Raw genomic sequence first — 13,294 nt, forward strand, 5'->3', positions numbered from 1 at the left:
GAACTATTATTCCCTTCCTTTCAGTTATTCTGGGTTAATCCTTAAATGGAACCCCAACCTGGCCAGATGGTTACTCTGGCTCAACAAATCTGGCCTTTTATCCTGGAGAGCCAGATTTCCTTTTTTTCCCAAGAATTCTTAGACAAAACATTATACTCAATCTTGAAAGATTATATGGTTTGTGGGCGGGGTTAAATAGCATAATGGTTATGCAGACTCCCATGCCTGAGTCTATAAAGTCCCAGGTTCAATCTGCTGCACCACCCTAAGCCAGAGCTGAGCACTACTCTGGTAAAAAAGAAAAAGATTACATAGTTTGGTAGTGATTCTATTCAAGAAATCATGGCCTGCACCTCTCAACCCTGTATTTTTTAAGATTACTTTTTTTTTTTTTTTTTTAACTAGAGCACTGTTAAGCTCTGGCTCACAGTGGTGCGGGGCCTGAAACTGGAACTTTGGAGTCTCAGGCATGAGAATCTGTTTGCATAACCATTATGCTTATCTACCGTCCACCCAACCCTGTATCTTTGTCATGGTTCAAGGGATAATAACTACAACAACAATTTAAAAATCTCCCTTTTTAATTCTTTCTCCTTCGGGAAAGGAATTAGTCCAGTGTTTAACTTCACAACTCCAGCAAAGCATACTTGGCTTACTCCATATGTCACACACTGTAGGATTACACATCTTAATTTATCTCACTTACTCATATGTAAACAGTGAGCTGAAGCTTGCTTACCTGTCAGTCTAGCCTGTGGTTGGGCAGGTGACTCTGCTCTGGTCCAAATCACTATAGCTTTAGAGCCTATCCATAGAAGTAAAAGGTTTTGGGAATTACAATAGCATTGATAATTAGCATTCCAACGGTGCCGTGGCCACCTCAGTGGCTGTGGTAGCCTTGTCCTAATTCCATTCAGAATACAGCTCATCAAATGAATAAGTATTTTCAAAATACTACCTCTGAAATGGTGAGTCAAGCTGCAGTTGATGCAAAGATGCAGGAGAGACTTGATGCCCTCAAGGCCTCAGTCTCTTGACGAGAACACTAGCAGGCCTGTGCATATACAGTAAATTGACCTGGGGCACAGAGTGTCAGCCTGTGTGTATTACCCAAATACCTTTCACTTGTTCCCGATTTTGAGAGGAATGCCCAGAGTCACATTCATGGAGCCTTTCATGAGCACCTTTGATGAGATATAAATGATTTAAATAAATGACTAAAAGTACAATTGGACAGACTAAAACCTGAAGCAAAGAATATGACCACTACTCATTCGTAGTATTTAGCCCACTGGCTAAGTCTTAAAAACTGGTTTTCTGGGGAATTGGGCGTAGTGCAGCGGGTTAAGCGCAGGTGGCGCCAAGTGCAAGGACCCGTATAAGGATCCGGGTTCGAGTCCCCAGCTCCCCACCTGCAGGGGAATCGCTTCACAGGCGGTGAAGCAGGTCTGCAGGTGTGTCAGTCTTTCTCTCCCCCTCTGTGTCTTCCCCTCCTCTCTCCATTTCTCTCTGTCCTATCCAACAATGACGACAACAATAATAACTATAACAATAAAACAACAAGGGCAACAAAAGGGAATAAATAAGTAATTTTTTTTTAAGTTGGTTTTCTAGACTCAATATCCATATGTGGGCATTGTTTGGAACAAGCTTGTTACTCTTTCTGCTTTTTCTAATAGTTCTACGACTCCTCTACAACATCCTCATAAAAACTCGAAGAGCAGAAGCTCCAGTCGCAGTACTTCGACACCCTGGACACACCATGCTCACCTCCAAGGATCGCCTCCCAGCAGCACCGAAGATTGGCCAAGTTACCTGCACCCATAAAGACTATACATATCTTTCTTTTTTTAACTGCCTTCAGGGTTATTGCTGGGACCTGGGGCCAGCACTATGAATAAAGTGCCCCGACAGCCACTTTTTACTTTTTTTTTCTATTTTTATTTGATAAGATAGAAACAAATTGAGAGTGGCGTGGCAAATAGAGAGGAAGGGAGAAATATACCTGCGTACCTGCTTCACCACTTGTGAAGTGTCCTTCTGTAGAGGGGGAGCAGGGAATCAAACCCCAGTCCTTGTGCATGGTGATGTATGCACTTAACCAGGAGTGCCACCGCCTGGCCCGTTCCATTCATCTTTAATACAAGAGATGGGGAGATACTGGAGACCCCTTGATTTCATGATGTCTGTTGCTTGTTGATACATGTTTTTCTGCCATTCTGTTTCCTTTGTTTAATCACTTGAGTCAGCTACGTATAGCAGCTCATGATTCCTTTTGTTACAGTTCCCGCTCTCTGATGTAAGGGTGCCTGGTGGAGGTCATTAGTTAACAGCTAGTCAACAGACCCCCACAGACAACGAGTCTGGATTAGAGTACTGATGACAGAAGCCAGTGCCCCTCTCAAGAGCCTGGAAAGTACAAAGGTGACCTGAGGCTGGACACAGTATTTCATATGGCATGGGGGGGGGGGGGAGTCTGTGTAGTGAATGACGTTTAGAGCAGAGCCCTGGGTAGTCAGACATAGCCACCTTCTTGTGTACCTTGACATTATCCACCCTGATGTGTGTATCCTGATATTAACTACCCTTGAAAAAAAACACCTTGATGTTCCTCTTTCCTCTTTGATGTAATCTATTCCTTGGTCAATAAATACTGTTGGGGAGAAAAAAAAAGCAGTTGGGGTTGCACTTGGTGTACTCCCATCCCAGGATGTGTGTTGGGGCATCCGTCCCCAGACTCCTCTCTCATTTTAAGTGTTTGAGGTAACTCAGTTGATCCAAGATTCACACTGAAGCCTTGGAACCCATCTGACCCAGCTTGACAGAAGTACAGCCTGGGAGCTGTGCTCCCCTCACCTCTCTTTCTTTGGCTGTATCGGGTTTTCTCTGGAAGCTTCATAGCTCTGAGCTTTTGTCCTGACTGATATTGGTACTAGGTCCTCCAGGCCTTGTACAGGATGAGAGCATGTTCTGTCTCCCTCTCCCACTTAGGTTTCCCCTCCCAGCATCCACCTGCCCTTATTGCCATGTGTTCTAAGTTAAAAGCTAGATGCTTGTCTTTTCTGTGGGCTCAGGTTATGCCCTGCTCACTTTAATCCTCAGAGCTGTCTGTTCTCGAAGACAAGGACTTACCTTTCAAAGCTGAATACTTCAGTGCTGTACCCGGCAGGCTGTTTGCAGCTGCCTCCAAATTCACTCTCAGCACAGTGACTCTTAAAATAGCCCTTTTGTCTGGCCCCCGCTGGGACTTGGCCCTCACTTCCCTTCATTAACTCCTGACTGTCTGGGTGTGTTTAACCTCTCCTGACTGCAATTAGTCAAGAGTGAAAGTTCTTTAGTTCTTTGATTTTTTATTTTATTTTCCTTGTAATTTTTTCCTCCCTTTATTTTGGACCAATTACTGGCCTACTTTATATTACTATACTATTAAAACTCCAGTGTCTTAATTTTTTTTTCCTGGCCTCTGCCATTTTTTTTGTTTGTTTTTGGTTTTTTTTTTTAATCATTCACAAGTATACTCTCTTTCCACTCCCAACTCTAGTTATTCACTCTGTGAGATAGTTTGGACTTTGAGCCACAGGCACTAAGGTCTGAGCCTTGGTGCTGCTCTTCTGCATCTGTATGATTTAATTTTTTGAGGTTCCTTATCTGCAAAGTGTTGATAGGACCATTGGCTTCTTGGGTTGTAAGGACGGAATAATGGATGTCTAGAGCCCAGGATACAGTAGAGATGTAGTCAGTGGCAGCTGTCACTGTTATCACCATCACTGAGGTGTGACAAGTTCATCTCATCAGTGAGATGAACTTGTCCATAAAACACAAATGTTCATCAGGAATCTAGCACCTGGAGCATTATTTTTTTAAAGATTTTGTTTGTTTTTGCTGTGTTTTTTTGATAGAGACAAATTGAGAGAGAAGGGGGAGATAGAGAGACAGAGAGTCGCCTGCAGACCTGCTTCTCCGCCGTGAAGCAACTCCCCTGCAGGTGGGGAGCCGGGGGCTTGAACTGGGATCCTAACCAGTCCTTGCGCTTTGTGCCACGTGCGCTTAACCCGCAGCACTACCGCCGACTCCCTAATTGTTTGTTTTTTATTTATTTGTTAATGAGAAAGGAGTAGAGAAAAAGAACCAGATTATCATTCTCATACATGTGCTGCCAGGGATTGAACTTGGGACCTCATGCTTGCGAGTTCTTTATCTACTGAACCACCTCCTGGACCACAATTTGTTCGAAGTTTTATATAGATATGCTTGTGTTTGTTTAAAGTCAATGTCGGTAATATGCGCACTTAACCCGGTGCACCACCACCTAGCCTAAAGTCAATGTTGGTACAAATCCTCATGCCAAAAAGATTTAAGCATTAGGCAAAAAAAAAAGAACACTCAAAAATAAAACTTTTAAAAGATCACTTATCTCGGGGGCCAGATGGTGGTGAACCTGGTTAAGCGCACACATTACAGAGCCCAAGGACCCAGGTTCAAGCCCCTGGTCCCCACCTGCAGGGGGAAAGCTTCACAAGTAGTGAAGCAGGGCTACAGATGTCTTTCTCTCTCCCTTTCTCTTTTTTTTATATGTATTTATTTACTTATTCCCTTCTGTTACCCTTGTTGTTTTATTGTTGTAGTTATTGTTGTTGCTGGATAGGACAGAGAGAAATGGAGAGAGGAGAGGGAGAGAAAGATAGACACCTGCAGATCTGCTTCATCACTTGTGAAGTGACTCCTCTGCATGTGGGGAGTGGGGTGCTCGAATCGGGATCCTTAGGCCAGCCCTTGCGCTTTGAGCCACCTGTGCTTAACCTGCTGCGCTCAACTCCCTCTCTGTCTCCCCCTCCATTCTCAGTTTCTCTCTTTATCCAATAATAAATAATTGTATATAATTAAATAACTTTAATTATATAAAATTTAATTTAATAAATGATAATTTAATTAAATAATTTAAAAATCATATATCTTTATGTGGGATTACCTGCCCATAAAAGGGAACAGTCCCCTGAATTATGCCTGCCCCAGAGATTTCCATGATCAGTAGGCTATATTCTATATTCATTTTGACCTTTTCCACATCAGAAATGTTTTGATGATTATAATAGGAGTGTGTGTACTTACTTTTTATTATCTTTGAAATTTAAGGGAAAAAAATTTAAGTTAAGCACATTTCCATGTTAATATATGAGTTTATAACTTCTGAAATTAAATACTACTAATCTAAAAATAATACAGACATGTTGTAGAAAATATGAAAAATATAGATAAGTGAAGGAGAAATTACTCATAATTTTACCACTGGGAAAATATAAGATAGCAGTGTAACAGGTTCCAGGAAGAAAGTCAAATAGTACCCACATCCTATCCCCACAAGGAAAGCACTGCTTCACCACTCGCAAAGCTTTCCCCTGCAGGTGGGGGTTGGGGGGCTTGAACCTGGGTCCTTGTGCAGTGTCACATGTGCACTCAACCAGGTGCGCCACCACCCAGTCTCCATCTTTCTTATTAATAAATAAAATCTTAAAAAAATAAAAGTTATGTTAAATATGAAGGATTCAATTAGTATATGTTGGTAGTGCTATTTAAAGCTGTCACCAACACATGAACAGCACTTTCCTTGTGGGGATAGGATGTGGGTACTATTTTACTTTCTTCCTTGAACCTGTTGCACTGCTTAAACTAGAGTTATTTGTTTTTATAAAGAAAAAAAGCTCTTGTTTTTATGTACGTATAAAAAACTCTATTGTTTTATGTACATATACATAGGTTTGCTCTAGACACACATAAAACAATATTAAGTACAGATATATAAACATACAAGTAACAAGTGATTACAGGAAAAACAGCACTCAAAATGGTGACAATCCCAGTTCCAAGTGCTGGCTCCCCACCTGCAGGAGAGTCGCTTCACAGGTGGTGAAGAAGTCTGCAGGCGTCTTATCTTTCTCTCTCCCTCTGTCTTCCCCTCTTCTCTCCGTTTCTCTCTGTCCTATCCAATAGCAATAACAACAACAATAATAACTACAACAATAAATAAGAGCAACAAAAGGGGAAATAATTTTTTTTTGCTAAAGTGTATATTTTATTTTATTTTTTATTTCTTTATTGGGGAATTAATCTTTTACATTCAACAGTAAATACAATAGTTTGTACATGCATAACATTCCCCAGTTTCCCATATAACAATACAACACCCACTACGTCCTCTGAATAAAAAAATAAAAATTTTGGGAAAAAAAAGCACACAGTACAATGTGCAAGGACCCAGGTTTAAGCCCCCAGCTCCTACCCATCGGGGGATGCTTCAGTAGTGGTGAAGCAGTGCTGCAGGTGTCTCTCTATTGCCCCCCCTCAATTTCTCCCTAAAAAAGAAGAACCAGAATACCACTTTGGCACGTGTAATGCTAGGGATAGAATTCCGGACTTTAGCTTTTTAGCTTCGACACTCACACTTAACTTTACCACTCACCTCTGATTATTTCTCTTCAGTATCTCTTAAAAAGTGGCCCTTAGATCCACAGGCCACTACTCTCTTTCTTGATGTCAGAGATCCATAGTCATTGTCAAAAAGTCGGAAAGTACCAAGAAGCACCCTTGTGTTGTTGTTGTATGCATCTTAGCCTTTTTTTATGGGTCAGTAGTATTTGTTGTCATTTAAGAGCATAAGAAATGGATGTCTGTGCAACTGGATTTTTTTCTTTAGTCGACTCCAATAATGAATGTTTCTTGTATGATTATATATTCTACAACATGTCTTTTGGGGTGGCTTGCTGAAACAAGACCAGTGGTCAGAGAAATTGAGATTCGATAATTCTGGGAAACAGTAGTGGGGGAAAGCCTGCAAGTTTTTCTTTCTTGCTAAGAACCCCCAAAGTTCTGTTTATAAGAGAGCATGTGTACCATCTCTCAAGTGCTCCTGAGTGCACCCAGTGGTGGGGCTTCTGTTGAAAACATTTCGGGCAGGAGAGAGCATAGTGGGCATGCAGACTACTTTCATGCCTGTGGCTCTGAAGTCCCAAGTTCAACCCCACCCTGGTTCACCAGAAGTCTAACTGTGCAATGCTCTCATATATATAATTTTACTCTGAGAAAAAGAAAGATCAGAGCTTCACTCCATCATAAGTGGCTCCAGGGATCAAATCCAGGGCCTGCTCTCTGTCCCCTAAGACACTGCCTGGACCTATCGGGCAGGTTTTAAGCAGTGGCTGCTATACTAAAACAACACCATTCCAGCCACAGGGATATGTCCGTGAGTCATGACATCCCCGTATAGCCGCACCACGGCTTGCAGTCAGCTTCGGAACATTTACTGCCTCACAGGGGACCCGGTCTGTTAACTGAGTCACTGACGAGATGGAGGTACAGACACAAGCGGTAGCGTTCAAGGCTCCCCACCACCCCTTAGCAGCTGGGTGTAGCCTAGAGGGTGAGGCCTAGAGTCACAAGGGCCTGGATTCACACACTATTCGGGTACTTGGGCAAATCACTTGACACATCTCAGTATCGGTTTTCCTTCAGTAAGTGCCACAGTGATCCTGCCTGCCTCGTGCAGTTGAGCCTTGAGCTGAGGCATGAGATTACCTCATACTTCTCTGCCCCAGTCTGGATGGCAGTGTGGCCTGAGGCCTCCCCAGGAGAATTGCCTTTTCTCTGTGACTGCCCAGGACCTCAGGCCCTCCGTTACTGGCTCTGCATTGGCTCCCAGCTCTGTGACGCGGGTACTTTGAGGATGGGAACAAACGGCTTAAACTTCTTGTTCCACTTACTCTAAAGTTCTAGGGAATTCTGAGGAATTAAAAAAACTACAGGTAGGGAGTCAGGCGGTGACACAGTCAGGTTAAGTGCATGTAGCGCAAAGCACAAGGACTGGCCTAAGGATCCCAGTTCAAGCCACCGGCTCCCCACCTGCAAGGGGGTCACTTCACAAGCAGTGAAGCAGTTCTTCAGGTGTCTTTCTCTCCCCCTCTCTGTCTTCCCCTCTTCTCTCCATTTCTCTCTTTCCTATCCAACAATGATGACATCGATAACAATAACTACAACAATAAAACAAAAGGGAATAAATAAATATTTTTTAAAAAAACATGAATGTTCGTCTCTAGTCTGTCATAATCTGTGAATTTCATGACAGGAGTGCAGTGCCTCAGAATCAGAAAATCGGCCAGCCTTCAAAGTGGCTGAACCAAGTAGCCCCACCCCCACCCCAAATTTTCCCGTGTTTCCCTGTTAGAGGAGGCTGTCACTGTGTGATTCACACAAGCAGTGCCACACCTGCAAGTGTGACTTAACTGCTGACCCAGCCTTCCTTGCAGACTGGAAAGCCAGGCACCTTGTGGGTTTTTGTTTGTTTTGTTTTGTTTTGTTTGTTTGTTTTCATTGCTTCTGTTTGAACTCTCTCACTGCAGCTCTGTCGAAACGCCTTACAACCCCTTTCCTTGTGGCCTCCACCTTAGCCTTGCACCAGAATAGAGAGGCGATAGACCCAGACAAGTTCTGCAGCCTCTGCCATGCGACCTTCAACGACCCTGCCATGGCCCATCAGCATTACGTGGGCAAGAAGCACAGGAAACAGGAGACCAAGCTCAAGCTCATGGCTCACTATGGGCGGCTGGCAGACCCTGCTGTCACAGACTCGGGTAAGAGGGCTCAGCTCACCCCCAGGCCTGGAGGGGAGCGTGACCGGCAGGGGGGCTCTACCCTCCACCATAGGGTTTCTGAGACAGGTGTTTTGACTTCGTTGTCTGTAGAGGCCAAACAGGAATTTTATTCTATTTTTTTCTTTCGTTCATTAATTGCAGAGAGGAGAGACTGGGGTCGGGTAGTGGCACATCTGGTTAAGCACACGTTACCATGGTCAAGGATCTGGGTTCAAGCCCCCACTCCCCATCTGCAGGGTGGAAGCTTCACAAGCAGTGAAGCAAATACTTGGAGGTGTGTCTCTTTTGCTCTCTCTCTCTCTCACACACACACTTTTTTTTTTTTTGATAGGGCAGAGAGAAATGGAGAGGGGAGAGAAAGAGACAGAAAAAGATAGACACCTGCAGATCTTACTTCACTGCTTCTGAAGTGACTCCCCTGCAGGAGGGGAGCTGGGGACATGAACCAGGATCCTTTTGCAAGTCCTTGTGCTTCGTGCTATGTGCTTTTAACCCGGTGTGCCACCGCCCAGCCCCCACTATCTCTTTCACCCTCTCTATCCTCCCCTCCCCTGTCCTCTCAATTTCTCTCTGTCCTATAAAATAAAAAATTAAAAAGGGAGAGAGACCACACACTGCTCCACCATCTGTGGAGTTCCCCCATTTCTTTGGTGCCCCCGTGAGATGCCGGGGTTCAAACCCAGACCTCACACACTGGAAGGCATGTTTCCTACGAGGTGAGCTATCTGTAGGGCCCCCAACAGGAAGTTAAGTGAGAGAGCCAGGCAGCCTAGAAAACAGCTGTAGCAGAGCGCAGGTCTGGGCTAGCAGGATTGCCATTCTGGTAGGTGATAAGCTTAAATGTTTGTAAACTCATCCGTTTTTAACCTAGTAGATGGTCATTAAAGTAATTTAAAATTAAATTTAAATAACAGTAATTACGACACCTAAGAATGAGTCCTGGAATCATTTTATTTTATTTTGCCTCCAGTAGCTGGGGCTGGGTGGCAGCGCTATGAATCACCGTTTCTAGTGATTTTTTTTTCCTCACTCAATAGAACAGAAAGAAATGGAGAGGGTAGGAGAAGACAGAGGGAGAAAAAGATAGATACCTGTGGTCCAGGAGGTGGCGCAGTGGTAAAGCTTTGGATTCTCAAGCATGAGGTCCTGAGTTTGATCCCCGGCAGCACATGTGCCAGAGTGACGTCTGGCTCTTGCTCTCTCCTCCTATCGTTCTCATAAATAAAATCTTAAAAAATATTTTTTAAAAAAATGACTAAAGGAAACTCACTTCTGATTGGAATAATATCCCCCTTACATATTTTAGAGGGATGTGTGTTCCAAGAAATCTGCAGAAATGCAAGGAAAACCATCATAGCTTGGAACAGAGACTCCCTCGCCTCTGCCAGCATGACTCATGGAGCGTGAAGGGAGCTGGGGCAGAACAGCGACAAATTCTCCTGTTTGTTGAGTACTTTCTCTGTCCAGATGCTTTCGCTTGGCTTGAGGCAATAACCTGATGACATCGTTACTAATACTGACCTCGTTTCATAGTTGGAGAACCTGAGTCTCAGAGAAGCCCCACTCTTAACAAATGAGGAAACCAAACCTCAGAGAGGTTAAGTCAGCGGCCTGTGGTTCCCCAAGCAAGAATGGCAGAACTGGGATTCAAGCCACCATGGTCTGACTGCAGAGCTGTGAGGCTTTAGGAAAGCAGGTGCCTGGAGAGGCGGCCTGTACAGCAGATGGGCCAGACTTGCTCCAGCAAGCAGTAGTCCAGCCGCCCTGGCCGTCTGGCTGCCATGGGGGGCGATTCTCACAGGATCCTTGTGAGGCCAAATGACAGCATGAGCACGACCTCTCTTGGCCTCTTCGTGAGAAACACTAGCTACTCTTTATCACAAGGACTCTTGTTAGAGCTTGTGGGATAATAGATTTATCATTGAGACCTGAGGACCAGGAGGAGAAAGAGATTAGCCAAAGCCAAGTGAAGACAGAGCCAAGAATCCAGCCCCAGCCCACCTCTCTCTTTCTCTCCTCCCCCCTCCCAGCCACATGAGGAAGCCTGGTCGCTGGAGCAGCCCCGACAGTAATACAGGGTGTCTGTGAGCCCCAAGGTAGAAGGACAGACTGACTGTCGTAACAGGCCTTCTCAGGAATTACTGTCATCACAAAGCCCAAGAAAGTGGCACCTTCCCAGAGAGCTTTCAGCAAAGGTGTCCTCAATGAGGCCAACTCGCACAGTCAAGGTGGAAATGACAGGTGACACCAAATGTCGCCTCTTTGTTCTGTCATGTTTTATTTACTGAGCAGACAGCTGTCTTGAGTCAGGCTGGGTGCCAGGAGTGGGATACAGAGGGGAGAGGGAGCTACTCACAGGGCATGCAGGCCTCAGGGTTTCTCAGCCCCCTCACCAGAGTGCCTCCCCCATCCCCAAGAGAATTGTTAAGCTGCATGAACAGCAGCAGTTCCCAGGCCTTGCTCACTGAATAATGCAGCATCTCGATTTTGACGTGTGTTTCAGCCGGGAAGGGCTACCCCTGCAAGACGTGTAAAATAGTGCTGAACTCCATAGAGCAGTACCAGGCTCACGTCAGCGGCTTCAAGCACAAGAACCAGTGAGTAACCATCCTCTAAAGCCAGCGGTCAGGGGCACTTGCCCAGCGCTTCAGAACCTTCATGAAGATTGGTTGCTGCCCCTGGCTAAAATGGAATCCTGGCTGCCTTCTCAGTCGGTGGGGCCAACCCCAGCTGCCCCATCCTTCGCTGGTCCGAAGGTTTTAGTAGAGAAGCACAGGTGCCTTCCTCAAGAGTTTCCTAGCCCTGAACAGCTGGGTGTGGGAAGCACTTTTTATATGTAGGGCTTTGATTTACCTGTTGAAATTTTTGTTTGTTGAACCCTAGCCTCACGCAGGTTCAATTTCTTCATGCTGGACCACTTTTTTATTCAGATCCTCTGTTGCCTGAGTGCTTCCCAAGTGCTTTCTGGGCTTGAGCCTGCCAGGTCCTGCACATGGCAGGCAGGTGTCCTTCCCATTGAGATATCTCTCCAGCCCCATTTATGAGAATGACCTCAACACCACTCAGCTCTAGCATGTGCAGTGGCAGGGATCGAACCTGAGGTCACATGCGTGTAAGTCCTGTGGTCTGCCTCAGTGAGGAAAGCACTACTTTCGTTGCTCTAAAAACCCCTGCTGTGGTCAGGGGTAGGCAGCATAATGGTTATCCCAAGAGACTCCGAAGTCCCAGAACCCTACTTGCTATTTATGGCCATCAATTCTGTGGCAAGAGCTCCCCCTACAGGTCACTAGGAATTTGTCCTTTCCTTTATTCCAAGTCAGTGCTGATTTATTGATCAAGGGTTGAAAGCCTCTTCGACCCTACCCGCATGCTGTCATGTTCTGATGCTCAGGGACAGACAACCCCACCCTGAGTGATGGGGAGGCAGAATGGTGAGTCACACCAAGGCCCAGCAGGCTTGCTGTGTGCTCTCCAGGGCACAGCACTGAGGATGCGGTGACCGAGTGGGATGTGAAGAGCCGAGGGCCCAGCAAAGAAACCATACAGGCCTCTCAGAAGGGGACTGAGCTGGCCAGTAAGGTCACGGCCCAACCTTCTGAGACACGAGTCCTGAACTATAGTCATGGAGATGGGTTCCAAGCAGGCAAGCCCCCTGAAACCACACTGGCTCTTTGCAGGGTGCTGTTGCCAGGTGAAGGTTAGGAGGCAGTGGCACAGCCTGGGTCCGCCCCTCACTCAGTAGGCTTCCTCCCTTGTGTGGATGTGCCTTTAGTTGGGAGGACTCCTCAAGCTCCTCTGAGGAGACTTGAAATGAGCCCCGAGAGGGCAGCCTGGGACTCCCCCACATCACAGTGTACCTCCCTTGCAGCTGGGCTGGTGGCAGTTTGGGCAGGTCACTTGGGACCCACTGGGAGTCCCAGACTAGAAAGCACTAGTGCCAGTGTGAATGACCGTTTTCCTCTCGTGCTTTGCAGTTATGTGGCCAGTCAGTAAGCATCCCCTCCCCCAACCTCCAGAGCCTGCTTGTTGAACACCTAAAGCCGTCTCAATTCTCAACAGCTCTGAGCTCGGGACCCGAGTCCCCCCCCCCCCCCCATCTCCTCCCTACACACACACACACACACACTTTTATAACCCAAGGACAACTCAGCTAAGTGACTTGGCCGTGATCACATGATCACTTGGAGTTGAACTGAGGTTCAAACTTCTTTAACTCCAAAGACCATTCATTCATTTTGCTCCGCTGCTTCCAATAAAGCCCATCATCCTCCCGTATAGGCTGTTGAAAGAATGCGTGCCAGGTGCTGAGGCCGCTAGGGGGCGTGGTTGCTATTAGAGCCGAGGTTTTAGTCTTGGCTTAAGACTAAAGCAAGTATGGCCAGCACTGTTTTGGATGCTGGGGGTTCTTTTGGACCAAGGGCTGTTTTGCTCCTGGATCCTTTAGCTGCCTTTTCAGTGACCAAGCCAGATTCTAAACAAGTAAGACCACCCAGGTGGTATTTGGTGCACAAAGAGGGAGTTGAAGAGTGCAGGGAGACTGGCCGCCTATGCCGTGCTGAGCCGAGAGCCGGGCTCACAGGTCTGGGCTAGTCGGAGGGCGGACTATAGTGCTGGGCTGTGTGGGGACAGAGTGCAGGACTTACACCGAGGCC

The 13,294-nt window shown here is 46.0% G+C and overlaps 1 protein-coding gene across 4 annotated transcripts in view; it reads left to right on the plus strand.

Annotated features, from left to right (window-relative positions):
- The window catches only part of ZNF346 (zinc finger protein 346), a 44,119-nt gene that overhangs the window by 29,616 nt on the left and 1,209 nt on the right, over positions 1-13,294 (plus strand). For 2 of the 4 annotated variants that reach the window (XM_060197218.1, XM_016188696.2), the window contains 2 exons: positions 8,391-8,621; positions 11,146-11,239. In XM_060197218.1, coding sequence (XP_060053201.1) covers positions 8,391-8,621; positions 11,146-11,239 — 325 coding nt within the window. Of the gene's footprint in view, positions 1-1,679; positions 1,918-8,390; positions 8,622-11,145; positions 11,240-13,294 lie in introns of those variants that run through there. The other 2 variants (XM_060197216.1, XM_060197217.1) reach the window with 2 other exon arrangements.

This window comes from Erinaceus europaeus, chromosome 9 (assembly GCF_950295315.1).
Source record: "Erinaceus europaeus chromosome 9, mEriEur2.1, whole genome shotgun sequence".
NCBI lineage: Eukaryota > Metazoa > Chordata > Mammalia > Eulipotyphla > Erinaceidae > Erinaceus > Erinaceus europaeus.